This window comes from Elgaria multicarinata, chromosome 1, assembly GCF_023053635.1.
Source record: "Elgaria multicarinata webbii isolate HBS135686 ecotype San Diego chromosome 1, rElgMul1.1.pri, whole genome shotgun sequence".
Classification (NCBI taxonomy): Eukaryota; Metazoa; Chordata; class Lepidosauria; order Squamata; family Anguidae; genus Elgaria; species Elgaria multicarinata.
The window spans coordinates 68,715,575-68,741,896 of NC_086171.1; the positions used below are offsets into that span (position 1 = coordinate 68,715,575).

General features: G+C 40.5%; 1 protein-coding gene across 3 annotated transcripts in view; it reads right to left on the minus strand.

The window, feature by feature from the left end:
* Positions 1–589: 589 nt before the first annotated feature.
* BBS9 (Bardet-Biedl syndrome 9) overlaps positions 590–26,322 on the minus strand; it is a 315,221-nt gene continuing 289,488 nt past the window's right edge. For 2 of the 3 annotated variants that reach the window (XM_063129782.1, XM_063129769.1), the window contains one exon: positions 590–772. In XM_063129782.1, coding sequence (XP_062985852.1) covers positions 714–772 — 59 coding nt within the window. In that variant the 3' untranslated portion in view covers positions 590–713. Of the gene's footprint in view, positions 773–7,766; positions 8,380–26,322 lie in introns of those variants that run through there. The other variant, XM_063129775.1, reaches the window with a different exon arrangement.

The following is a 26,322-nucleotide window of genomic DNA, read 5'->3' on the forward strand; positions in this document are numbered from 1 at the left end:
ACAAACAGGCCTGATTTAAGGAAAAAAATGAAAGCATACAATTTTGGGTCATTTGGTTCATAGTTCTCCAGTTATTCCAAGCCCATTTGTTTAACTCCTCCATCTAGTCCCCCCCCAAAAAAAAATGTTTACTAACCAAATCATCTTGCTAATAAGCTACCCAAGAAACTAAATGGACACCTTTAGCTCAATAATCTGAAATAGAAGCCTCCATAATCAGCTACGCTCTTATATATCATGCTGACTTTAGCCTTCTGTAAAGAAAGGGCAAAACTGCCTGTATGCTTAATAATGGAAAGTTAAGAACAGATAAGTTATCACCCATCATCACCTCTGTCACTCACTAGCCAATCTGATCTAGTGGATTTCTAATGGGTGATCTAATAGGTGAGCTGTACAACAGTCACATCTTGAACAAAAGTCACCTAGAGCAAAAGGTGACCTTTATCCAGAATGGTGGGATGTAAAATGTATATATTTAAGTATTTTTTAAACAGCTGCAGCCCAAACGTCATTTAAGATTGTGTCTCTGGTCAGCCTTCTGTGAAAGCAAAGGACATCTTCATCTCATACAGATTTCAGAGGGAAATAAATCCATTCCAAAAATGTTTAGCTATTACTGTTTTGATAAAAAAAAAAAGGTATTTTATTCAGTACGGTACATAAATACTGATATTGTTTTACTAAAGGTTTAACATGAAAGTTATCTCCACTCAACATCCTTTGGTCCATGGCAGTAAATTATTCCTCATATACAGCAACAAGAGTACATCTAATATAGAACAATAGAGGACAATGCTAAGAAAGCATGTATTACTGAAGTCAAATCTAGTTAATTAGAAAAAGACATTTATTACTCTTTAACTAGTATCATTTGTATAGCAAAAATGATCTGCAGGTTTCAATACATTTCAAAATTATGGGCAATATAATCATGTTTTGATCTACAAAGGAATTAATAAGTTTTAGTGCCCTTTTCTAAAATGGAAAGGCAAACAACCAAATAGTCATTATAGCATAATCCACAAATCATTTAATGGTGCAGTATAGCTCTTAAACGTCCCTTCAACTCACTCCACAACTTAGATAACATCTAAGTGCTTCAGTGGAATAGGTTCATTTTGCCATTAACTGGCATCCAACCAACTTATACACAACTGTACATGCTTAACTGGTCTGTGGATTACAAATTCAGACAAAATAAATCAGTAAATTACTTCTGTGAAATATTCAGCTCTTCTAAGAAAATAAAAGTCAAAAGATGCAAGCTAGAAGTTTTTTTGAATAATTATACAGAGTGAAAACTATGGGTTGGATCTAGATTTAATAATACTTGGAGTAGAACCATTCTAATCCATGGGATTTAAGTTTATGACTAAAGTCTCATGGATTTCAATGAGTGTACTCTAAATCTGACTACGTCAAGATCCATCCCCATATCTTTTAGAAAGATCAAGTTAGCATTACTGATGCATTGGTTGAAATGTACAGTGCTGTGCCCACGATTTCTGCATTTACATATGCCTGTAATAGATTTGACAAAGGTTTAGTTTGGTACAAGCAACTCATACAAATTTAACATACATTATAAATAAGTTGATGTAGTAACATCTATTCTGCATATTTAAAGCTTGTCTGATGATTAATGAAAGATGTTTACATTCTTATTCCTTACTAAAAATAAAAATAAGTCTTTACATTAGATTATATTTATACCTAAAGAATTATGACATCCTTATTAGCCATTTTGCTCACAACATTGCTGCAGAGGATTACACTTGACTTAGTCGGCAATATTATCTTCATTGGCTTCCGCAACATTGTTGACATCTGCACATCTGGTCTTCCAAAATTAGCAAATTGGCGGATTTTTATTTTGTTTTTTACATGTTTGTTTTGTTTTTACACTTACACACACACACTGTCATTTGGCTTTGACTTTTATGTTTTTGGCAGTCAACATAACCATATTGTAACTGATATTATATTTGAGGACATTCAGTTATGCTATTGTCTAAATTGCAAATAACAATATCCTTTGAGCTGTTATGGTCCACATAGCCGTTAAAAACAACAGTGTTTTTTGATATCCTACTTCAAAAGTCTCCTGTTAAATAGATTTATATATTAGATTAATCCAGACTTCTTTATATTATTACTACTTGTACTTTTTTGTTAATAGACCATCTTTCTTTCTATCTATCTAAATACTGGAGATTGCAGGCCTTGTTCTGGTGGATTGTGCTGAAGATGTGAATGGCAGTTGTACAACAGCATGGTTGGGTACTTGCACTTTGTCCATACACGTCATAAGCCAGGATTGCTCAAAATGTGTCCCTTGGAGTGGGTGTAGCAGCCATATATGGACGCCCACCATGTGCTTGACAGATTCTGTTTTCCAGCATGGGATAATAAATGCCTGGGGACATAAAATAAGTGCTTAAATCAAGCACCCAAGTAGCCTCAATACACAACTGGTGTGTACAGACCATAAGCTCCATATTGTGCAAGTCTGTCATGAATACCTGTGAATGAGATGTTCACAATGGATCGCGTCCTGAATTTCCATAAGAATTTCATATCATACATTTATTATATGAATATAGTTTAATATAGTTAAATGGGAATGAACACCACTTGGCATGCATAGCATGATCTAAAACAAAACTTGACATGTATGTGATCGACTGAGCCTATGTTGGCCTGCTTGACATTCTAGCTTCCATTTTTAAAAGCCACAAATTTACTTGGGGAGAATCAGCCAAGTTAGCTTGTTTTAAGGATATCATGTATCTGTCACATACTGACCTGGTCATATGATCATGTGCATGTGGGCATCCATTTTGAATATTCAACCACGGGTGGGTGGGTGCCATAATTATTCATGCCATCCGAACCCAGGCAGCATGGGTTGTTTGAAGGTTAAACAACCCCCAAATAACCCTACAAAAATCATGGGTTATTCGAGGGTTGTTTACCCTCAGACAACTCATGCCACCTGGGTTTGGATGACACAACTAACCATGGCAACCCCCTACTTGGGTTGAATATTCAGAATGGATGCTTGCATGTACCACAAGCCAGCCCACAAGGTCCTGTTATGCTTTTTCTCCTGATGAGGCCTTTCCTGGAAATGGTTTGATATTGTCTGATTGACTGCCCTGGTGTTTCTCCACCCCACTTTCCCACGTTAATCTGCCTTGTTACTAGCAGAGATTCAGTTGTCAAGCTGATGTAGCATTTATACATTGTCAAAAACCTGCCAACATTGAATCATCCACATCAACCAAGGGTGAAGGGGAGGGAGCAGCCATTTTCCCAATGCTGGCAGCTTTTAATTATTAAAGGATGGGTCTCTAGCGCATGGGAGAGACAGTTTTCAGATTCAGATTTACTTGGAGCTTCTTGTTGAAGATTGTAGCTATGGGATAATTAGCTAACTGCTGCTTTATTTGTTCTCCTGGGGAGTAAGTGATTGGGCATAACAGAGACTTCTATGCTGTAGATAAGGCTTTTTAAACTTGTAGAATCCTGTAACTAAGTGTGTGCATGCTTTGTCTTTTCATATCATCTTAGAAGAAAGCAATTTGGTTTGTTAACCAGTTTTCAAAATACCTTTTGCGTTTGAATGCCTAGTGAATTAAGTTTCCTAGATTTGTAATTTGTTTAAATCTGATATGCCAATGGAGTTAGAGAAGCGATGCTTACCCCAACTCAAATACTGTTCTGCTCTTTTATATCCCCAATCTATTGAGGGCTAAAGGAAAGCCAACTACCATTTTTGTGGTTGCTTTTGAAGTTTAAGTGAGAACTGTCTGAGGGTGCAAGTCATGGGAGGTTGCGCAAAACATTAGCTTGACCCTAGCATCTCCTACAATGGTCCAGTTCTTACTGAAGACAGTAATCCTGTTACTCAGGGCATGTCTACACCTAAGGGTATAGCAGGAGGGAAGGGGAGGATCGTGGACTTTCCTGCTTCCACGATCCTCCCCCAGCATCTGTATGGTTGCACGACATCCCAGAAGGGAAGAGGGATGTCGTGGGCACCATTTTTTTAAAAAAGGAGCCCTGTGCGCAGCGCAAAAAAGTAAGCTAACCCCTTGCCAAACTCCACATCCAACCACCCCCCCCCATCCCAGGGATGATGAAACTGCTGCCACCCCACACCCATGGGCATGGAGCCACCCTGCGCAGCTCCATGCCCCTTTGAGGACCAGGGAGGCTGTGCAACACCAGCTGCAATCCTTGGAGTGGTCCCAGGATTGCGGGAAAACTGGGAAATTCCCAGTTTCAATTATCCCGGGGAAAGCCTGTGGTCGTCCCTGGTTGACCCCGGGATCCCCTGTACGTCATTTGGATGCACAGGGACAACCTAGAGATGACCCCAGGATAAATGAATCATGTAGACATGCCCTTTGCATAAATTCAGTCTTCAGGTGGAGGTATCCTCCCCTAAAAAAATCACTCTTACACATAAAAAACTAGATATCAAAGAGAAGGTTAGATGGGAACACAGTGATTTCTACATGCAGAGGGGTCTTTTGTTTTTGTTTTGTTTTGTTTTTTGGTATGAAGAAACATGTGATCTGAACTCATACAGTCCAGTTGCAGATTTACCACATCAGTGGGAACTAAGCCAATGTAACTGAACTTCTTTCCTTCTCTGAATTCACCTGTCCCTCCTTCCATAGCTGGGGAAGTATATAGGAGAGTGGTTTGGGTTGTGATGACTCATTCCTCGTTTTACCGGTACTTCTATGAGATACTGATCTAAGTCTTTAGAAAACAATAAAGTTTAAAATTCTAAAGAAGTCACTCAAGAAGAAATCAAATACCACTATTATTTGAAATAACTTTAACCGCAGAAGGGACACCACATGCAACAATAAAGAACTATAAAATTGGACGTTTTATCAGAGCTATCTGGAAGAGAACTGTGACAGACCACAAAAGAAGGATTTAGAACTGTGTTTAATGTTTAAGCTGAAGAGCTGGGGGAATTGATTAGTTCCCCATGTATGTTCAGTGGTCCTTGAAAGAGGGAGAGAGACACAGGCACATGTGCATCTCTTTAATACACAACAGGTCCATTTGTATTTCATGACAGTTTCTAAACTTCTCCTTTTGCAGGAAAATGCAGAGGAAGTACCAGGAAGGAATGTAACATAAAATCCAGATCTAACTCATAGCCCATCATGATGAGGCCTTCATCATATGGCTTCTGTGTTCAAACAATCATCCAGAAGAAGATACACAAATACAAGCTTGCTTAAAGTATGTTGATGCTATGATTCAAACCATTCTCCTACGTCGGAACAAAATTCAGGGTCAATACTAAACTGTAATGTCAAGCCCAAAGGTTACAATATTATGCAATGCTATGCAAATCTACATCAATGATTTGGACTTGGTGCCAAATACATCCTAGCCTGTTTAAAAGCTCTGCTTCAAAGGCTGCTATGAGCAGAGAAATAGAAATCTAATGATTATCAGTTGGATAACGAAGAGACTAAAACTGCAACATGAGACACTAGAAAAAAGGCCCCAAAGTTAGCAACAAACTGGACAGACAGAGCTCTCGCTATAGTACTACTCCAGTAGAATACTACCAACAGCAGGGGCAAATAGGCTATGCCTAACATTGATCTCATTGAACACAAACAGGAATCGGATACTAGGGTACAACAGGAGCACTCTTGAATCAAGCCAATGTACAGCTAAAATGACAAGGTTGAGACTGAAACTCTTCCTCCTCCAATCTTTTCATCACAAGGAAGGTATTTCTTTGAAATTCCAAAATGCAGAGTGCTTCACAGAGAAAGAGCTGAACTGGAATTATGCTTAATTTTGCAAGAGAAAATTATGTGAAGGAGAAATTCTAAACATGTAGCAACTTTCCACTGGGCCCAAAAACAGAAGATAATGAGTAATGACACTGAGCATGATCCAACCAAGGTAAAGTATATTTAAGACCATTTATTTCAGTTGGAGGGTTATACATGTACCTATCTGTCCCCCACAGCATCAACAGGACTTAAAAGCCTCAACTGATAAGAAGTGTGTCAGGTGGTACTCATCTTGGCATCCAAGACTTGACACTTTCTGTGGCCTATTAATTTTGAAAACCTTTGCATCTCTAGTCATTCAATGAGAGGAGCGTCTTTGAACTTGATAATAAATAAGCATAAAGAGCAGTGTCATAGGGGAGGAAACAGGAATATAATTATTTGGCAGAAAATAAAGAAAGTTCATTAAAAAGATATATGACTGGAAGACAGGGAATTTTAATTCTGGCCATAGAATCAATAAATTACCTTTGGCAAGCTATGGGATAAACAGAATATGGTTACTTTTTATCAAAACTATAAAGCAATGCAAAAGTAACTTTCTCTACGGGAAGCTGGGATATGGATATGGATATGGCTATATATATATATATATATATATATATATATATATATATATATATACACACATATATACACACACACACACACCCCCAAATGTTGGTTTTATCTATTTGTTAAAATATTATAGATCTAATCTTCTAGTTGCAACACTTGCTAGCATGGCATACCTACATCTCCCTACTGTTTCAGCCCATCAGATCTGGACCTTTGACCTGGGTGTATAAAAAAATATATATGCATGTCCATTAGGAGCAGAGGCAACAGCTAAGACTTCATGTCACATGTATTGCCAAATAAGTGGCAATTTTGAAATTCAGTGTGGTGCAACAACTAGACCCAAACAAAAAGAAACATATGCTTTAATTGGAGCATGTAGTATTGGAGCCAGGCCTGAGTTATTTTCAGACAGCGGTACCCATTTCTGAATTAACACTATTTTCAGCTTGACTTCATTAGTCCTTTCGCGTGCTTTCTTCTGGTGTGCATTATCGTATATAAAAAACCTAAACTTTAGAGGAAAAACCTGACATGTTTGGGCTGTAATTCAAAACCCAAGATTGTATAAAATCTGCCATTTCGGACTCAAATGCTAGCATTTAAGCATTGACCTGTTTAGACAGACATATTTGGCAAATTTGTGCACCCAAGCTACATCAAATCAAACCTTTGAATTTGCCCAGTAAGATGCCAGATCTACACAGCAAAAGGCCAACAACAACAAAAAAAAACCATTAAAATAGCGTCACTTTTAGATAACAGGGCTTCCAAAAATCTGGTCCTTTGTAATAAAGCCTCAATTTAGATATATTAAAATTAAGACAAGATTATAAACATTCTGGAATAGACCAGTACACATAAAGTTTAGGGAATGAGATGTGTTTCCCTATCTCTGCCCTAACCTTTTCTGCACAAAAAGAAAATCGGTTTTTCAAACCTTACTATGAAGAAACTGTATTGGGGGCCGTATGTGACATGCGCACAACTATAGTGATCCTAATATGGATCCCTCTTTCCCCACTGCTATCAGAGTGACTTGTCTCAGGATCGTTGGAGGAAGGAGGGAAGAGCCTGGTCTCCCCCCTCCCCCAGTGATCTTGATACAGATTGCTGTTCCAGCAATGATAGAGAGATCTGTAGATGAGGATCTTGGGAAGAGGGAGTGGAGAGCCTTCCCTCCCCCAGTGATCCTCCCACAGGGTGCTCTTTCCTTGCTGGTAGCAGCAGTGGGGAAAGAATAACCTGGATTGCTGGGGGAGGAGGCGGAGAGAAGGCCAGCCCTATGAGAGGCTGCACTTAAGGCCTTGGGAGGGCAAATGGGGCCGTCAGGCTGCAGGATGTGCACCCTGTTTTACTTGCATAATATCACTCAAGATGGAATTTGTAAATCAGGAGTGGGGTCATAAAGGGAAATCTGGTGGGATTACTGAGGATTTTAATGGCAAATCCACTCACTGTTCATCAGCTGAGGGGCAAGAGGACATTGTTATCTTTGATCAAAATTAGGGCAAAATTAGCACATTTCAAGTGAGATAGAGCAGAAACGGCAACAATTAGATATACATATGAAAAAAATAAGAGTGTGTGAGTGGAAGCGGGTGTTCGTGCACACATGTATTTCTTGGTTTATAAAAAAGCCTTTGATCAATCATCAGAATTTCTATAGAGGGCTGACAACTGCACATCAATATAAGACAGCTTCCTCCTTCCATTTGGTAAGCGGTCCCAAATTTGGTTATGAGAAAGTATGTCAAAGATTAGTAGCTAGTCAGAGAGAACCAGGTGCCTGGATGCAACTGAAAGTATTTTGCACTCTTAGTGGACTTCCTTCTTGAGTTTGACTGTGTTCACTACTGAGAAAAATAAATTGTTCCTGTTGGATTGTAAATGCACAGATTTTTAAAATCCTCCTGGGGGTTCTCTTGCGCTTTTCATGGCTTTTCTGCTTCCTGTAATTCATCCTGTGGCAAATCTAGAGAGAAACAGAAAGAAAGAACAAGGAAGATTATGACTAACTGTGTTATACCTAGCAGCCTTGATGTTAATATCTTGCAGTTCTATCATTTGCCAAAGTCCCGTGTATCACCAGAGCCAAGACTTTCCAGTGATTTCATTTCTGGATATTCCTCTACTCTGTTAATTACAGAAACATTTCATATGTGTGTGTTTCAGTCCTTTTGCCCCCTTTTGCCCAAGTGTACCTAACCTCAGAAGATATAAGGCAACAGATAAGTGAAGTTTATTTCAAGAGGCATAAAGGCTATCTATCCCTTTAGTGCTGACACTTTTGGAAAACTGTCTACAACAAACGATTAATCAGGGAGACGGTTTCTTTAAATTTCCTCTCCATTAACTCCTCCTTTTAAGTATGTTGACAGTGTAAGAAGGGGGAATAAAGTTGCCTTTGGAAGATAAGCTGGAAGCTATAAACTGCAAAGAGTTCAATTCAGATTTTAATCCCTCCCCCCAACTTCTCCGCAGTTTTTGGCTCTTAAGAATCTGGGTACATGAGAAAGTGTTTGGCTGCATAGTTAAGACGTTGAACAAACTTTACCAAGGGTCTAGAGCCAGAGATGCAAAGCACCCCAAAGACTAATAGGGAGCAGCAGCTCAGTGGAAAAACACTGCAGTGACACAAAAGACCAAAGCAATGAAGTTTCAGCAAGAGCATTAATGCCCTCGGGGTTTATGAGGCTCCTTTCTCCAAAGTGTCTGCTTTCCAAAAGACAATTAAAAGGACCATGGGGACGGTTGGGTTGGATTGGCAAAGGTCAGCTTTGCATGGACTTCCTTTTGTTCTGCACTGTTAGCACATGCTGAGGTGATGCAGGGATCACCATAAGATCCTGTCTCATTTAATAACTTCATTAATGACTAGGAAGAGGGATGCAGGCAGCAGGTTAATTAAAAGGACAGGTTAGAATAAATGGAGGAGAGCCACAAATACCAAACCAAAAGAATGAAACCCCCCCCCCAAAAAAAAGGAGCTTAAATGTTTGTCTGGGAGGTGGGATCCATTGAAATATAGAGATCAATTATTTGAGACACACATTCTATTGAAGGGAGCAGATTCCGGGAATTATGTTCAGGCTTGGATTTTTAAAATGCATTATTAATTTGTTTTTAAAATTTATACCCCATCTTTCTGCCCAAAAATTATGCTTAAGGCAGCTAAGAATGAAATGCAATTTACAAACAAAATCTTAATTAAAACATAACATAAAAACAATATAATTTAAAACACTTTTAAAAATAAACAAAAATAAACAGTACCCAACCAATTAAAAACGCCTTTAGCAACAGACCAGCCCACATGGACCATTTTACGGTAGCCCAAAGAAGATGTAACTAAGGCATGTGTCATTGTGGTCACGTCAGATATCCCTAGGAACGGGCGCAGTTGGTGTACTAGCCTCAGCTGTTGCAAACGCAATTCTGGTCACCACCAAAACATAGGCATCCAGGTTCAGGATTGAATCCAAGATTACACCCAAACTGCAAGGTTGAGTCTTCAGGGGAGTATAACCCCATCCATCACAAGCTGAATCCCTATTCCTCAATCTGCTTTTCAGCTAATTAGGAGCACCTCTATCTTTGTTTGGATTAAACTTCAATTTGTGCACCCTGTTCCAATCCATTACCGACATCAGACACTGATTTAGAACTGGAACATCTTCCTTGGATTTAGATGGGAAAGAGAGTTAGAGGTGGTTCTCACCAGCAAAACTTCAGCCAACCTTTCCCAAGAGTTTTATGTATCCCACTGGCTCTTTTAGGCAAGACACAATCACATGTTTCCTCAGTCTTCCATAACCAGGAAGAGCAAGGGTGCAATATTTAAGTGGTAGGCTTCACCTCTCTAAGAATCCAGTCCACATACTTGGGCTATACAAATTAAAAAGTCTCCATTATAGCTGGACAAGCAGAGGCCAAAGTTACATCCACCAGACCTGTATCAACTATAGCATCCAAGTCAACATGGATAAAATCAGCTTTATCTGTAAAAATGTCATGCAAATTTGTCATAGCACACTATTGAGTGGTCTACATTTTCTTCCTCTGGACCAGAGTGCAATGGAATTTTTAAAAAGGATTTTAAAATGAACTGGAGAAGAATCCAAGGGTTCCTAATGCTTGCCTCATTTTTGAGTGTAGGTACTGTGAGCTTTCTAAGTACCTCTAAGTAAGATCTCCACAATGGCAAAGATATAAATAAGAATGCTGAAACAATGGGAGTAAGGGGGGGAAAACTGCATGAATTCAGTGGCTGACCTTGACTTACTTATCTCTCAACCTCAGTATTTCTCATCTGTTAACAGTAGCATGAATTAGTTCCCTGTGACAAGCTCCTTGTGTAATTATTGTTTAGTTTTTTTATGGTTTGATGTTAGAATCCCTAAATTGTCATAACTCATGTGTGAATTTGTATTCGTATATGCAGGTATCCCAGTGTATGGTGCATAAGATACTGCAGGTAATTATGACCTGCTCTACCCTACTTTGCAACTGGCCCCAGCTGCTTCAGCCCAGAGTCCTGGCCAAGGAGAACTCTAGAGCCTGAAGTCTGCCCAACTTTGCATGTTATCTTAACCTTGTGGAAGACTACTCCCGCTTAGAGGCTCTCCTCACACTGAGGGCGTCATCAGATGAGTGTTTTATTGTACGCTCGTTACTGGGCACTCACAGATTTTCATGGGTCCTATTCACAACGTCATCTGCATCTGGCTAGCCTCCCGCCCCTTCTAGCCTTCTTTGCATGACCAAAAAAGACTCCGGTAAATCCAAATTATTTTTAATAATTGCCACTATCTCCCACTGTCTGCAGGAGAAGCAGCTCACTAAATAGGCCATGTTTACATTGTTTACTTCCTCTTTCGAAAGAGGAAGTAATGACAGACAAAAGTGCGGGCAGAGAAGCAACAGTAAGGAAACCCAATTTTCCCTCGTGTGATGACACTCTGACTCTGATGGTTACATCAGTTTGCCAAATAGATTCTCTTGACTGTGTGGATAGTTTTCATGCCAGCCCAGGATATTGCTGGCATAAAACTCCCCATGTCTTCAGGAAGATCACACATCAAGCTGCACTAGATGACAGAGCTGGGGCAAGTAGAGTTGCTATGTGGAAGCAACATCCTATGGCAATAAATTGTTAATTTCAAGCATCACTACTACAACAAAAAGAAAGCTTATGAAAAGAAAAGTACCAGTTTTGTTTGCCTCCTCCAAGCTCCATGAGAAAGAACAGAACTTCTTTCATAATTTTCCAACCTTCTAGTAAATAAATGTATTTCCATGCGATGTATAAAATTACTGGAGGCTTTGATGGCAATATTACAGGATACAAACTGTGCATAGTGGCAAAAGGTATTAGCTATCACGCTGGCAGGTTAGCAGCTTTCCCAGCACTCTTAATCCACAATGATAATAACATTATGATAATCATGATCCTTTAAGAAAGCATCTATTGTTCATAGTTTTCATAATCACTTAACAACAAAACATTTAGGGGAAAGATAGAGCTTCCTTTTTCTTTACATGTAATCTTTCTCCCATGAGCTCATGCCAAAAGTGTATTTCTCAGAAACTTTACTAAAGGAACAAATGAAAACAGCATTAGTGGAGAACTAAAATAATGGAGCAAGTTCATACATCTATGATTTGAACTAAATAGAAAAGAAAACCTAAGCGAAACATCAATCATTTATTTACAGATTAATTTATTATTATTATATTTATTTACATCCTGCCTTCTTCCCTATACTGGGCCTCAAGACGGCTTTAGAAAAGTAAAACATATACAATTAAATGAATATGTTTAGATGACAAGCCTAGCATCATCAAAGTTACAAAGGTCATATAAGAATTTGTATCTTAGCTGAGTACTACTGCAGTCCAGGGGAAATGTAGCATGGACCTGGAAGACCAGAGTTGCATATCTTCAGCACAACCAAGAACTTCCAAATGGGCCTGGGAAAGTCACATTTAACCTCTGATCTCAATTTATAAGAAAGGAACAAGAGAGATCTGGGTCAGGTGTGTTGTGAGGGTGAAGGAAATAGGATTGTAAAGCATGCATTTTTGAATGTTTTCATCTGCAAAGCCTGTTTCCGTTTTCAGGGGGTGTTATTTTTTTTACGGGATTGTTTTGTTTTTAATAGTTGTACAAGCTGCCCAGAGCAATCCAAATATTATACCCAGGAAAGATGGGGTATACTATTCTAAATAAATTCCTAAATAAACACTGAAGGGTTAATTACCATGATCTTATAAAACGTACATGTTATTTTTTCTTTAAAAAGGTGTCAGCCCTTTTACATCTGAAAATAAAGCTTCACTTCAATATTGGAATGTATTTTCTAAGTTTCAAAAACAAAAGAAACTTAAATATATGATGACACCCTTTTGCATGTGTAGAATTCCTTAGGCATCCTGCTGGTTTAGGTGATCATATATCTTGCATATTCACTTTACAAAACGTCTGCCTGAGCACAGATTTCTTTGGAGTTTATTTCAAGCTCTTCCTACCATTATCTCTAGGCTGGGAACATTCATCATCAAAAGCAACAACTAGGCAAGTTGAATTGAAACAATCGGAAATGCAGTAAGAAAGCAATCCAAGTATGAGATATCAACAAATAGCTAGATATCCCTGCTTTTAACCACTCTTCTCCTGTACCATCATCCCATCTACACCACTAATGGAAGGCTCAACCAGCTAGGACATATATTTGAATAAGCCTACATTAAAAGTGATAGCAAGGTAGCCACAGAAGGTTAAGTCCTAAATTATGTTCTGAAACTCACTGTAAATCGTTATCCTAGTTTGCAGGGCAAGTGCAAATCATTGTTTGTTGGTTCAGAGGAAACCTCCAGTCCTGTCTTTTCCTTAAACAAGGACTGAAGAACAGAATTGCCCTGGGGCAGGGGATGGGCAGATGGAGTGGGTGATCCCCAGGCTTCTAACAGCTCATTCCTGTTACACTATAGCACTTTAGTTCTTTGGATGACAGAAAGAGTGAGATAGCAAACCACCTCAGTAGAGAATGTGCATGTAGAGCAGACTTCCCCAATGTGGGTTCCTGCAGATGTTTTGGACTACAAATCCCATCATCCCTGAGCTTTAGCCATACTGGCTGGGGCTGATAGGAGTATAGACCAAGACATCAGGGATCCACAATGGGAAAGGCGAATATAGAGTAAGGGGGTGACACCATGCTTTCCCAGGGCTGCTAACCACTGGTTCAAACATACAAAGATGGCAATGTTTACCCTATATAAGCAAAACATTATTTCCCATGCTTTTAAAAAGAGGAATTGACACAGTATTAACTGAACCACTTTTGTTCACTGCTAGTTGCTTAACCAAAGACCCATATCTGATTGGCCTCCTAAATCTTCTTTGTTCCTTGCAACAAGCAACTACTCTCACGGATACAAAAAACTACAGGGGAGAATTACCTTAAGGGCAACATTTTCCAACACTTTTATATGATTGCTCTTTGCAAGAGCAGTCACCCAGCATCTGCCTGCAAGAAGAGCCAACACCTCTTAAAGAGATGTGAATTACAACAGCTTTCCATTCACGTTGGCTGATTGCAGTTCATACATCACAGCTGAAAGCTCACGGCCTCCTTGTTAAAGCCTGCAGACCCTCCCACCCATCTAAGTAACCTTTGGCAGCTTGAGCTGAGGTTCTAATAATCCCGTTAACTCATTATAATGGCATCTATTTTCTTTTATATGAGCAATATGTACTCCAAAGGGAAGCTGCCAACGTAGTAACAGTCCACATCACCTTTAAAACCTATGCACAGGACGATCATTTTTCTCTAAATACCAACCAGACAAAATATGCAAGAACTTAGGGTGACCATATGAAAAGGAGGACAGGGCTCCTGTAGCTTTAACAGTTGTAGAGAGAAAGGATTTTCAGCAGGTGTCATTTGTAGGCAGACAGCATCTGGGGAAATTCCCTTTTCATAGCAATACTTAAAGGTGCAGGCACCCTCGTCTCTTTTGTATCTGATCAAGATGGCAGGACTCCTGCAGCTTTAACTCTTATGATGAAGACAAAATTTCACCAGCTGCTACATGCATTCAAATGACCCTTGCTGAAATTCCCTTTTCTATACAACTTTAAAGATACAGGAGCCCTGTCCTCCTTTTCATATGGTCACCCTACAAGAACTTAATCACTGAATTTAGAGGGGGAAATCAAATAAGTACAAATAGTTAGCCTCTACACACACACACACACACAGACCGCCATGCTTTATTCCTTGGATATCTGGAGTTATTGTTTCAAATACCAACTGTTAAAGTAATATGCCTAATCAAGCCATTTCTTCTAGATGCAGGAGCTCCAATGCACACATGGAGCTTCCCTACCTGTAAAAGTTCCCCACTCATTTCAGTGGTCTCTGCGTGCATTCTGATTAGCTCCCTACAGAAGTGAATGGGGATCCCTGCACACACACTCAAGCTTCACAGCAATAGGCTTCTTGCACTGACACAAGCCAAGGTAAATGCTTAATTTCTTTTAGTAGAAAATTGCTTATGAGTCAATAAATGCATTACTCCTTTTATGACTCCACTGTTGGACACTGCAATGACTCTTCAGTACTAGTAAAATCAAGATTAAAGAAATTGCACTGTAGACATGCTCCATCCTGGAGAAGCATGTTTTAGAATCAGGCTGTAACAAATTATTTCACAAGGGCTCAGGCTTACTTCTTTTTTTAAGATTGAGTTTTGCTGTTGCCCAAAGGGCCTTCATCTTGGCAGCTCTGTGGATTTTTTTCTCCAAGAATATCTCTGGAAGGACGTGGCATCCATCCAAGGGATGCATTGGTGGGTGGGTGGGTGGAGGGAAGGATGTGGTGGCATCAAAACCAACTTTGGGAAAAAGAAGACAGAAGGACGAGCAAGCTTAAGCCCTCTCTTTTAAATGTAAGCCCCTTCCAAGCCCCCCATTTAGCAACTTTCTCCCACGCTGCTACCTTTGCAGCCTATGAATGGTATTGCAAAAGTCAGGCCACTGCAGCTCAGCTTTACTCCAGGCAGTCTAGAAAGCCCCACCCTTCTGCAAGGGGGAAGCCTTGGCAGCCTGGATCAGAAAAAGAAGCTTGGGTCACCATATAGCAAACTGAGCATGGGTGCTCATGTGGGAAATGGCTGCCATAGGTTTCCAGTAGTAGTGCATAATGCGAGAATCATAGAATAGCAGAGTTGGAAGGGGCCTACAAGGCCATCAAGTCCAACCCCCTGCTCAATGCAGGAATCCACCCTAAAGCATCCCCGACAGATGCTTGTCCAGCTGCCTCTTGAAGGCCTCTAGTGTGGGAGAGCCCACAACCTCCCTAGGTAACTGATTCCATTGTTGCACTGCTCTAACAGTCAGGAAGTTTTTCCTGATGTCCAGCTGGAATCTGGCTTCCTTTAACTTGAGCCCATTATTCCGTGTCCTGCATTCTGGGAGGATCGAGAAGAGATCCTGGCCCTCCTCTGTGTGACAACCTTTTAAGTATTTGAAGAGTGCTATCATGTCTCCCCTCAATCTTCTCTTCTCCAGGCTAAACATGCCCAGTTCTTTCAGTCTCTCTTCATAGGTCTTTGTTTCCTGACCCCTGATCATCCTGGTTGCCCTCCTCTGAACACACTCCAGCTTGTCTGCGTCCTTCTTGAATTGTGGAGCCCAGAACTGGACACAATACTCTAGATGAGGCCTAACCAGGGCCGAATATGACTGTGAGATGACTGTGAGAAATTACTGTGAGATAAATTTAAGTCAGAGGTGGGCAATTTATGGCCCTCCGTGATCCTTCACCATTGGCTCTGCTGGCTAGGACTGATGGGAGTGGTAGGTCAAAGTTGCGCACTCCTGGTTTAAGCAAAGAAATGTTTAGATCATGACTAGGAAGACATTCCACAGATTATATAGGACATGGTCTACCTAGGGGTATTGGTTATTCAGATCAACATGGAGAATAATCGCTGTGGCACAGACAAATTACTAATGTCTGCCTTTGGATTCCAAAGGGTCACATGTAGTATATGCATTTCAGGGTCCCACTCCCATTGCTAATACCAGCCATTCCTGCATCTCCCCTAAAGCCACTACTGAAAGTCAGGGGAAATTCTGCAGCTGATGTGCAAGAGGCTATCCCCAGAAGAGAAAAATGGCAAGCCCCCTCCCATGTGAATGTGCCTCTTGGGATCCAACTCAGCCTTAATATTTTGAAGGACTACTGATTAGTAAAGTGTTGAAGAACATTCACAGGATCATCAGTGTCTGCCTATCAACAGTGAATAGCTGCTCTTCAATATGCTGCTGCTTCTTTTAACAAGGGACGATTATAGAGTAAATGATAAAATCATATTCAAGGTTTCCACAAATTCCTCTGGAAACAACATACAATAATATTTTACTATTTGATGTCATTCTTCCTTTGGAGTCTTAGTTGGGACGAAGAAGCATTGGGGGATTTGGAGAAAAATGTGCTTGAAAACAATAGCCAGGGAAAGTATCTTTGAGGTAATATTTTCCAATCTTGAATTTCACACATTGCTTTTAACCTACAGTGTATTTGGCGGGGGGGGGGGGGGGGATGCTCTGAAACTTGTTTCCCAAAAGTAATCTCTTGATAAGTTGCACTCTTAGCTTTTAACCAAAAGAACAGAAAAGTCACATAAAAATAATAGGAAAGATTTGTTTTTAAATGCCCTTTGCCTTGCATTTTATCATGCTAAATTTGGGGATATCTTGTTTGTTACCCACCGACTCCTGACCAGGCAAAGATGATACATTTGTGTTTTCTAGAGCCGAATTTTCAAACTGCTGGGTGGTAGAACCCCTGGAAGTAGGATGTAAAGTTCAAGGGAAAATTAGGATCCTGAGGCCTTCCTCCCCTCAGCAGCCAAAACATGGGGAGGGGGGGAGGTGTTGAATGAGCCTAGCAGGGCTCTGAAGAGGCATATTAATTGATTCTCAATGGATTGGAGGGGTGTGTGTGATTGCTCCCCCATTTGCCTCATCTTCCCAACCTGATTTGGGAAGACTTGCTGCTTTGTGCCAACAGTATCTCTGTGTGTGGTTTTAACAGGAGACAACGATGTCTTGTTTCATTCAACTTTTTAACGCCAGTGTTAGATTAGTGCTCCAGTCCAGAAATCTGTGCACACAGTAGCAGGCTGCAGGCACACAACTGCATATAAAGGTCATGTTCATCTGTGGAACAGATTATTGGTGCTGGGGGTGTGGGGGAGGGGGAGAATGCAAAATCAATTAAGAAGCACTCAAATGGCCCGAGGAAAGCTTTTCGAAGGAAAAAAACCCTACATCTTTCCCCCTCGCATATTACTTGAGAATCTTCTTCCCCTTGTACTTATTTTAGAGATTTCTATACTGCCCCCATAAAGAAAAGAAAAATCCAGGGTGGTTTGCAGTAATAACATACGAACAAAAGCATAAAAATATTAACAAAATAATTAGTGTATCAAAGCAGCATTAAAAACAAACCCAGCAACATCAAAACCCCATTCAGAAGATAAAAGCCTGGGATAATAGAACAGCCTCTGCTGGTGCCTAAAAGACATCAGCATGGGCCAGGGCCAAAGAACACTTTTTAGCCCGAAGGCCTCATTTGCTCTGGGAAAGAGGGTTGAGGGCCACGAACCAAAGCTCACTCTCCCTTCCACCGTGAGTCATTCATACACACACACCCCATTCACACAACGTACTGGGCAGTGTGTGTGGGAGTCTGCAGGGAGGAGGGGTTCATGATGTCTTCCCCACTGGCTGCTTAGCTCAGTGGAATCCGCCACCTCAAGGTGCTCCACTGGATTCCTGCTAGCTGGCTTTGAGGGAAAGGCAAGGGGTGAGAAAAAACAACAGAGCAAGAGGGTGTCAGGGTGGTCCCTGAAGGGGCGGCTCAAGATGCCAGGAGGACCCTGAAGTGCTGACGTAGTCAGGAGCCAGGTTTACTTGCCCCTTGCCTTTCCCAACAGGAAAGGTGAGGGGCAAGCGGAGGCTTGGGAAATGCCTCTTCAAGACCCTGCAGGCAACTTGTGATAATGGCCCCACTCTCTTCTTGAAGGGATAGGGGCTTTGGCTGCATAGTGGGACTTTGCGGGGGTGGATCTCAGTGGAAGCCTCAGTGGCTGGATGGAGAGGCCAGGTAGGCCAAAATTGGCCTATGGGCCAGATGTTCTCGATCTCTCTGGCATAAGAACTAGGCGAGCGTCCCTAGGGAGAGAGTTCCACAAACTGAGAAGGCTCTCTCTCCCTGTTTGCCACCTGCCTCCCAGTTGCCACGTTGGAGATATTTATGAGTTTTAAGGAACAACATCGCCCATTTTTCAAAAATTAAAAAACCTCTGGCAGATTTACTATTCTGCAGCATTGACCCTACATCCACACAAGTTTGGGTGTTTTTTGTTTGTTGGTTGGTTGGTTTGTTTTTTGCTGTATACATTATTGATAGTAATACAGACATTGGGTTGGATCAGTTCCATTAACGGTTCAAGTTACAGTCAGTCCCATTGATTTCAATGAAGTCTGAACTAGTCATCACTAACATAAGCCCCATTGATTTCAATAGGAACTGACTAACTTAGTCTGGATTCAACCTAGTATTTATAGATTCATGAATTTCCCACAGTCTAATTCAGTACTGACTGTAATCATTTTACAGAATCAACTGGTTGCAAGTCGTTAAACATGTTAATTTAAATAAACCAATAAGGAAGCATTCATTTATTTGTTTTTACAAAGGAATGAGACTTGTTTATATCGGACTTACCAACTCATTCAACATTGAATTCCAGTTACTTAAAAAGCTTTTTATAGCTATTTATTTCTCACAACTTTGCACTGATTACTGAAACTCTGAATGCATGATATATCTCAGTAGAAATGTGAGGCAATAATTATGACATATAAACGTGAAACATTTGCCTTCTGTTTTGCAGGGTAAAGCATGTTCATATTTAAAACATATTTTGAGAATCTGCTCACTAATACTCTACACACTCCTTAAGAAACATAAAAGGATTGGATCCAGGATATGCTTTCCACAAGAGTTAAGGCTTTTGTTCAAGGAAGGTCTCTCCGCCCAATTTTTTTGGATCTCCTCTCCCACACAATAGAGCCTCATGTGGCGCAGAGCGGTAAAGCAGCAGTTTCTGCAGCTGAAACTCTCCCCACGGCTTGAGTTCGATCCCAGCGGAAGCTGGTTTCAGGCAGCCAGCTCGGGTCGACTCAGCCTTCCATCCTCCCGCGGTCGGTAAAATGAGTACCCAGCTAGCTGGGGGAAAGGTAATAATGGCCGGGGAAGGCAACAGCAAACCACCCGGCGATAAGGCCTGCCAAGAAAACGTCAGCGAAAGCTGGCGTCCCTCCAAGAGTCAGTAATGACTCAGTGCTTGCACGAGAGGTTCCTTTCCTTCCTCCTCACACACAGCAACTCATTCCATTCAGCAAAGTCTTTAAGGCAGGATCTGCACTACTGCTTTAAGATGGTTTATAACAGTAGTGACAACTCTTGGGGCCCCGGACACATTCCACATGCAGTTTTCAAACTAGTTTCAAAGTGTCTTATCCTGCTTGGTGTAGATGTGGCCTAAGTTGCATTTTCAGAGGCTGGAAGGGGCTGTGAAGCCCACTTTCATTAGAACAGTTGATTCAATGTAAATCTGGATTCAGCTCCATGTCTTCCTATTCTTCTATGACTTTGTGGTTTAGGACTTAAGTATGCCTATATCTATGAAAGAAGTTAATCAGCCCCTTAATGTGATGGAAAAGCTTCTCCATGCCATTGTCTCCAACTATCAGATCAAACCAAAATGTGATAAGGTAACTATGGACCTCTCTGAGGCTGATGGATCCTAAACACTTCTTATAAAATTGGAGCTCAGCCCCTTACCAGGTACATCTTTGACAATTATGTGATGATTGGCTTAGAAAAGCATTGGGTGAAGTCAATGAGACTGCAAATAAGTCTTGGGAGAGATGAAAGTAACATTTTTTAAATGCAGTATGGTTTTCTAATGGGCAAAGGAAACTGTAAAACTTTAGTAGACTTAGCATGCTTGGGAACAGTAAAACTTTTATCCGTTTACATGATCTGGTGAGAAATAAGTCCAGTTATTACAGAAGCCTAAAGTCCAGCTGAGCGAACAAGCCCTGATGCTTGTGAATTTGGCGACAGTGGTTGTAACTGCTTGAAGGCAATTGAGAAATTTTGTGAAATAGTAAATGATATAATTACCATGCTTTTATTTTTTAAAATTGATATAATCATTGGCTCAAATGACCCAAGTATAAAGATGCTTCATTTTATGTAGGAGTTTGAGAAATCCATTATTTTTGTGGACTATTTATACCTCAATGAAATGTGCCATTATACACTCTTGACACATCCACAACAGGATAAAGAATTTCCACAAAAAAAAAAAAAGGTTTTCAAAATTGTTGTTTATTTTGTGTTCCATAAAAGTAAATAAACCAAGATATTAATCATCATTATTCATTATTCAAAGCAGTGACTGGAAAGCTTGCTACTGTTCAGGCTACTGGATTTATTGTACATTTCCCCCTTATGTGCATGCTTACTTCCAGAATTTCTTATGCAACAGGTTATTACACTTTTTTTGCGATCCAGCTATTGGAAATCTTGTTGCTACATATATGACATTTATACAACGCTATAATTTTCAGTAGTGCTGAGCCTTTTGCAAACACTTTCATTACTGTTGAAAAGTTCTGCCTCCCTCTGCCTTTCAGAGATCTTTTAGGGATAACTGTGGCAAGAAGGGAAGAGTCCACTTATTCAGGAAGCACCACCCTGAATATTTATATTCATTCATTTATTTATTACATTATTTATAAACCACCTTTCAGGGCACAATTGCCTTCCCAACGCAGTGTGCAAAATGTCATAAGCAATCAATCATCGCCATCATCACATAATATATCATAAAATTAAAACCATGTTATACCACCTTAAAATTGAGCGAGTAAATCAATCAAATTAAAAGCAGACTGAAATTTTTAAAAAAGATTCCTCATCAAATTTTCAAAAGTTGGGTCCACACATATTTGCTGGAGGCAGGAATTCCATAGATGCAGGACAAACAATGAAAAGGCCCTGCTGCCTGCTAACCGAAGGAAGGAAGGACTCTATTGCTAATCACAAAGCCTGTGCAGGCTTATATGGTACAGATGATCCTTCAGACACCCTGGTCCCAAACTGTTTAGAGCTTTAAAAGCCAATACCAGCAATTTAGAAGCAAATGGGGAGCCAGTGTAACCAGGCCAGTGTAACCAAGTATATTATGTTCTGAATGCTTAGCCTCTGCTTAGTTCTTATTGCTGCATTCTGGCATCAATGGAACTTTCCAAGCTGTCTTTAAAGACAGATCGTCATAGAATATGTTTTATATTACAATGATCCAGCCTGGATGAAACCAGAGCATGCGTCACTGAAGCAAGGTCTGCTTTCATCAGGTAAGGCAGCAGCTGGCAAACTGGCTGAAATTGGTAAAAAGCACCCCTGGCCATTGATGTTGCCTGCAACTCCATCAAGAGAATTCAATAAGACCTCCAGACTGCATACCCAATGCTTCAGGGGAAGTGCAACCCCATCTAATACAGGCAGCACACCTCCATCCTGATCAGAGGATTTCCATCTTGTTAGGATTAAGCTTCAGTTTATTCACCCCCATCCATCCCAAAACTGCCTCCAGACTCGTGTTTTAAAACTTCTACCCCCCACCCTGGAATTAGAGGGTAGAAATGAGAGGAAGAGCTGTGTGTGTATCATGAGCATTCTGATGACACTGCAGACTGGACCTCCATTGGACTTCTCCCTGTGGTTTCATGTAGATGTTAAAAAATGTGCAAGTGCTCTGGGAGCCCTTTGAAGGTAAAATGCTTTAAATACATACATACATACATACATACATACAAACACAAATGTTAAAAAGACAGAACCTTGAGGCTCTTCAAAGGCCAATGGCCTAGAGGTAGAATAGATGTTCCTCAGCACCACCCTCTGGTCCAGCCCCTCCAGAGAGCACTACAGCCGGTATAGCAATCTGCCTCAAGTACTATGCCAGAAAGATGAACCAGAAAGATAATCATGGCCAGTGGTACTAAAAGCTACTAAGAGGTCCAGGAGAACCAACAGCATTGCACTCTCTGCATACATTTCTTAGTGGATGCCTTAAGGCAGGTTTCCATCCCAATCCCAGGCCAGATTAGAGTGGTAAGGTAGACACGAGGAAGAGTTCTTTTTTCCACCAGTGGTTAGCCCTCACATTTTGCCCACATTTCATCAGCCCTACCTGAAAAAAAATCACCAAAATCCCAAACCCATTTCACCCCCACAGAAAGCATTGCACCCACTCTAAATTAGCTTCATTGGGCGTCAGTGTCCTCCAAATGCAGCAAAATCTGACTGGCTACATAGCATCATCACGTTCATTATATAATCTCTGATGCCATTGGATCATATAGTAAAGAACCCCCAAGTAAAGGGGGGGAAATGGCGCTGAAAGCACTAAAAGATCTTGGCCTGTTGTGAATTGATGTGTGAATGAAGTTTTTGAGAAAATTTTCGAGCTCCCTGAAAGTACTACTTCCAGCAAGAATACTAAAACAGGGGTCGTTTAGCACAGCCCTCATTTTTACTACAAGAAATAAAAATCGCAAATATTTGTTGCATCCTTAATTTTATGCACAGTAACTAGGTCTTCAGTAAAGTTTGTTGTCCTTATAGGAAGAATGAACGTAAGGCTATCAAGCCAGATTCCCAACATGCAATGAACAGTAGTGAAATTAACGTTTGGATTTACTCAGTTTTAATCAATGCTGGGCCAATAATGCAAATGCAACCCAGCAAGGGATTCTAAAAATACACCCTACAAACCCGTCAAATCCATTTACAATTAGTTAATAAATGTTAAAAAAAAAGTTTCAATCATTTCATTTTTTAAAAAAGCTTTGCATAAAACTTGATAACATACTTCAAACTAGGCCATAAATAACCATCACATATTGGCTGCACACAGTATTGTGCTGTTTAAAATGTTTCTTTCCCTGGGAACTGCTTTTCCGAGCTCTCCAAACTGTTCTCAGAGGACCTTCTGGTTTTACACAAGGCGTTTCAAGACATTCTCTGCAGGAGACTTTTTATAACAAAGTTCACACAGAACACCAAAAGCTCCATTAGAATCCTTCCAGGCAACATTTCAGGAAGAAAGGTATATAGTTATATTATATGGAGACAGATTTGATGATGGCCAACCCCAAAGATAAATACTGTATCAAAACTTGGCAAAGGGAGTGCCCCCCAAATCACTTGACCCAAACCTCCCCCTGCTGCTATTCTCATGTAATAAATGTTGTCCCTCTCAGCTAGAAGTGAACACGCTTAGAGACACTGTTGGTTTTGTGTAAAACAAAATAATATTAAAGCAATCTAAAATCTCATTTTCTAAATTTCAAGAAAGATGTGAGACTAGACTATTAGCAGATTACTGAAACTGAAAACTAGGTAACATAGTGGCTAAGAGAGTGAGCTGTGAGCCAAGAAGCGTCTAGTTCAAATACGATCTCAAGTCTGAACACATTCAGAAACCTCTGGCAAGCCACTATTTCTCAGAATTTGCCCTGCTGAAATAGAAAGATAATGATGCAGACCTACTTAGAAAAGCCATAATAAAGATGACTCAGTTAATTGATCTTAAATGTTTGGGGCACTTGAAAATACTATAAAAATATTATTGATAGTTGGCACTATGGCCTGCAAAACTGAAGTAAAAGAACAATCGACAAAAATATATCACAAGTAATGTGAAGTAGGGATGGGAGAATCAGGGATGATTGACCTCACCAAAATTTTCTGCACTTCACTTTGAAGTTCGGTTTGGCTCGTGCCCGTTTTTGTTTCCGACTTCTTTTTCAATTTGTCTAAATGGGAAAAGTATGCACCTTTGAAAAATGCACACTTTCCCCCCACTAACTGAAGCATGAAAATGCATATTTTTCAAACATATCACAAGGTTAGGAACGTGTGGACATCTTTCGGGGGGAAATGTGCTTGCGTGTGTGTTCAAGGTTGTTTGGAGGATTTGCGAACTGAAATATCATAATTTTTTTTACATCCCTAATGCGAAGACAGGAAGATTATGAGCTGTAGCGTAAGTCTCTAGTGCAGAGGCCAGCACTAATTAGCAGCCCCTAGTGCCATGGCGATATCATGCCTGATTCACAGAGATCCTGTTCAGAGCCCCACAGAGTGCAAGGAACAAATCAGGTCAGGCAAAGAGAGCTAGTCTGAGAAATAGGGACTTTTAGGAAACAAATCAACATTGGAAGAATGAGTTGAAAGAAAGGTGAATCCAAGAAGTAAGCAGAGCTACGGAAACCCCCACACAGTGCCTAGGGACAAGGAAGGGTGTATATACAGGAATCAGACAAGAGGAAGAACTTTGGAAGGTAGAAGACTGTGAATCAGAGAGTAAAAGGGCCAAAGAATTGCTAGATTTAAGCCTGAGAGGGCTTTTCTACTTTTACACAATTGCAGAGATGGAAAATGTCTATCCACTGAGGCTTCTTCTGTCACCAGTTTTGAAGTACAGGTATCCCAGCCTTCAAACCCACATATATAACCAGAGATGCAGGATGACTGACAATCCATGCAGGATGACTTCAAACTGAAAATCTCTTACAAACTTCTCAGAGGCATACACAGATGTGTGTGATTGTGTATGAATTTCAAAAATTGATTTGAACTAACCAACCAAATATGTCATGGAGAGAAGCATAGGAAATTGTGAACTGTGCCTTTCTAGGTTGGCACCCTAAATGAGGAATGAAAGACTAGACTCTTTTCTTTTTCTGTACTACCCTCTGATAGACAAAGAAACCATTACCACTGAGGAAACCAAGGCCATAGCTAGACCTAAGGTTTATCCCTGGATCATCCAGGGGTCAAACCTGTTCATCTAGGTGACACACAGGGGATCCAGTGCTCAGGCAGGGGTGAACCCTGGATGATCCCAGGATAAACCTTAGGTCTAGCTGTGGCCCTAGTTTGGTGAGGAGCAATTATAGCCTTTACTTCCCTTTCTAAGGGCTACACTTCACTGATGGAATTCTCTCTCTCTCTTTCTCTCTCTCTCTCTCTCTCCCCACACACATACATTAATAATAGTGTGTGTGTGTGTGTGTGTGTGTGTGTGTGTGTGTGTGTGTGTGTGTATATATATATATATAGCCTTTGATCATATCCAATGTAGAATGGGAATCTCTCATCTGCTTGCAACTTAGACTAGAAGTGTTTCATCTTGTTAACATGGCTAATTTAAAAAGTCAGCATGTGTTCAAATCCTGACATGAGCTGGCATCAAGGGTGGGAACAGAAAGTGGTCACAAAGTTCAGTGATATATGAGTCAACTGAAGCCATGAGTCAATAGCTGCCTGCAACTGATTGAACGGGCCTCACCAGTAGGTGTTACTTCAGCCATTAATGAAGCCTGCTCTGCGGACAAGGCAATGCACATGCCTGCCAAGACACATACGAGATATCCAAACCAAACTCAGATCTGCCAGATTCTGAAAATACCATATACACATTTATTAAAATGCTGTTCTCTATCTGCAGCAGCATCCAAAGCAATGTCTGGCCACAACCACACCTATCCCTATGTTTGAAGCCACACTTTGACATATTGTCAGAGTTTTCTCATTCATGGCTACTTCAGTTAATCAGTCAAAGTAGTGCCTGGCATTTTGAGGATTCTGATTTAATGCAGTAATAACAATAATTCCAACGGTGGCTTAAACCATTCTCAGTCATTCCAAAATGTTTATTAACCTTGGCTTCTGGCTTGCTAGCCATTTTCATC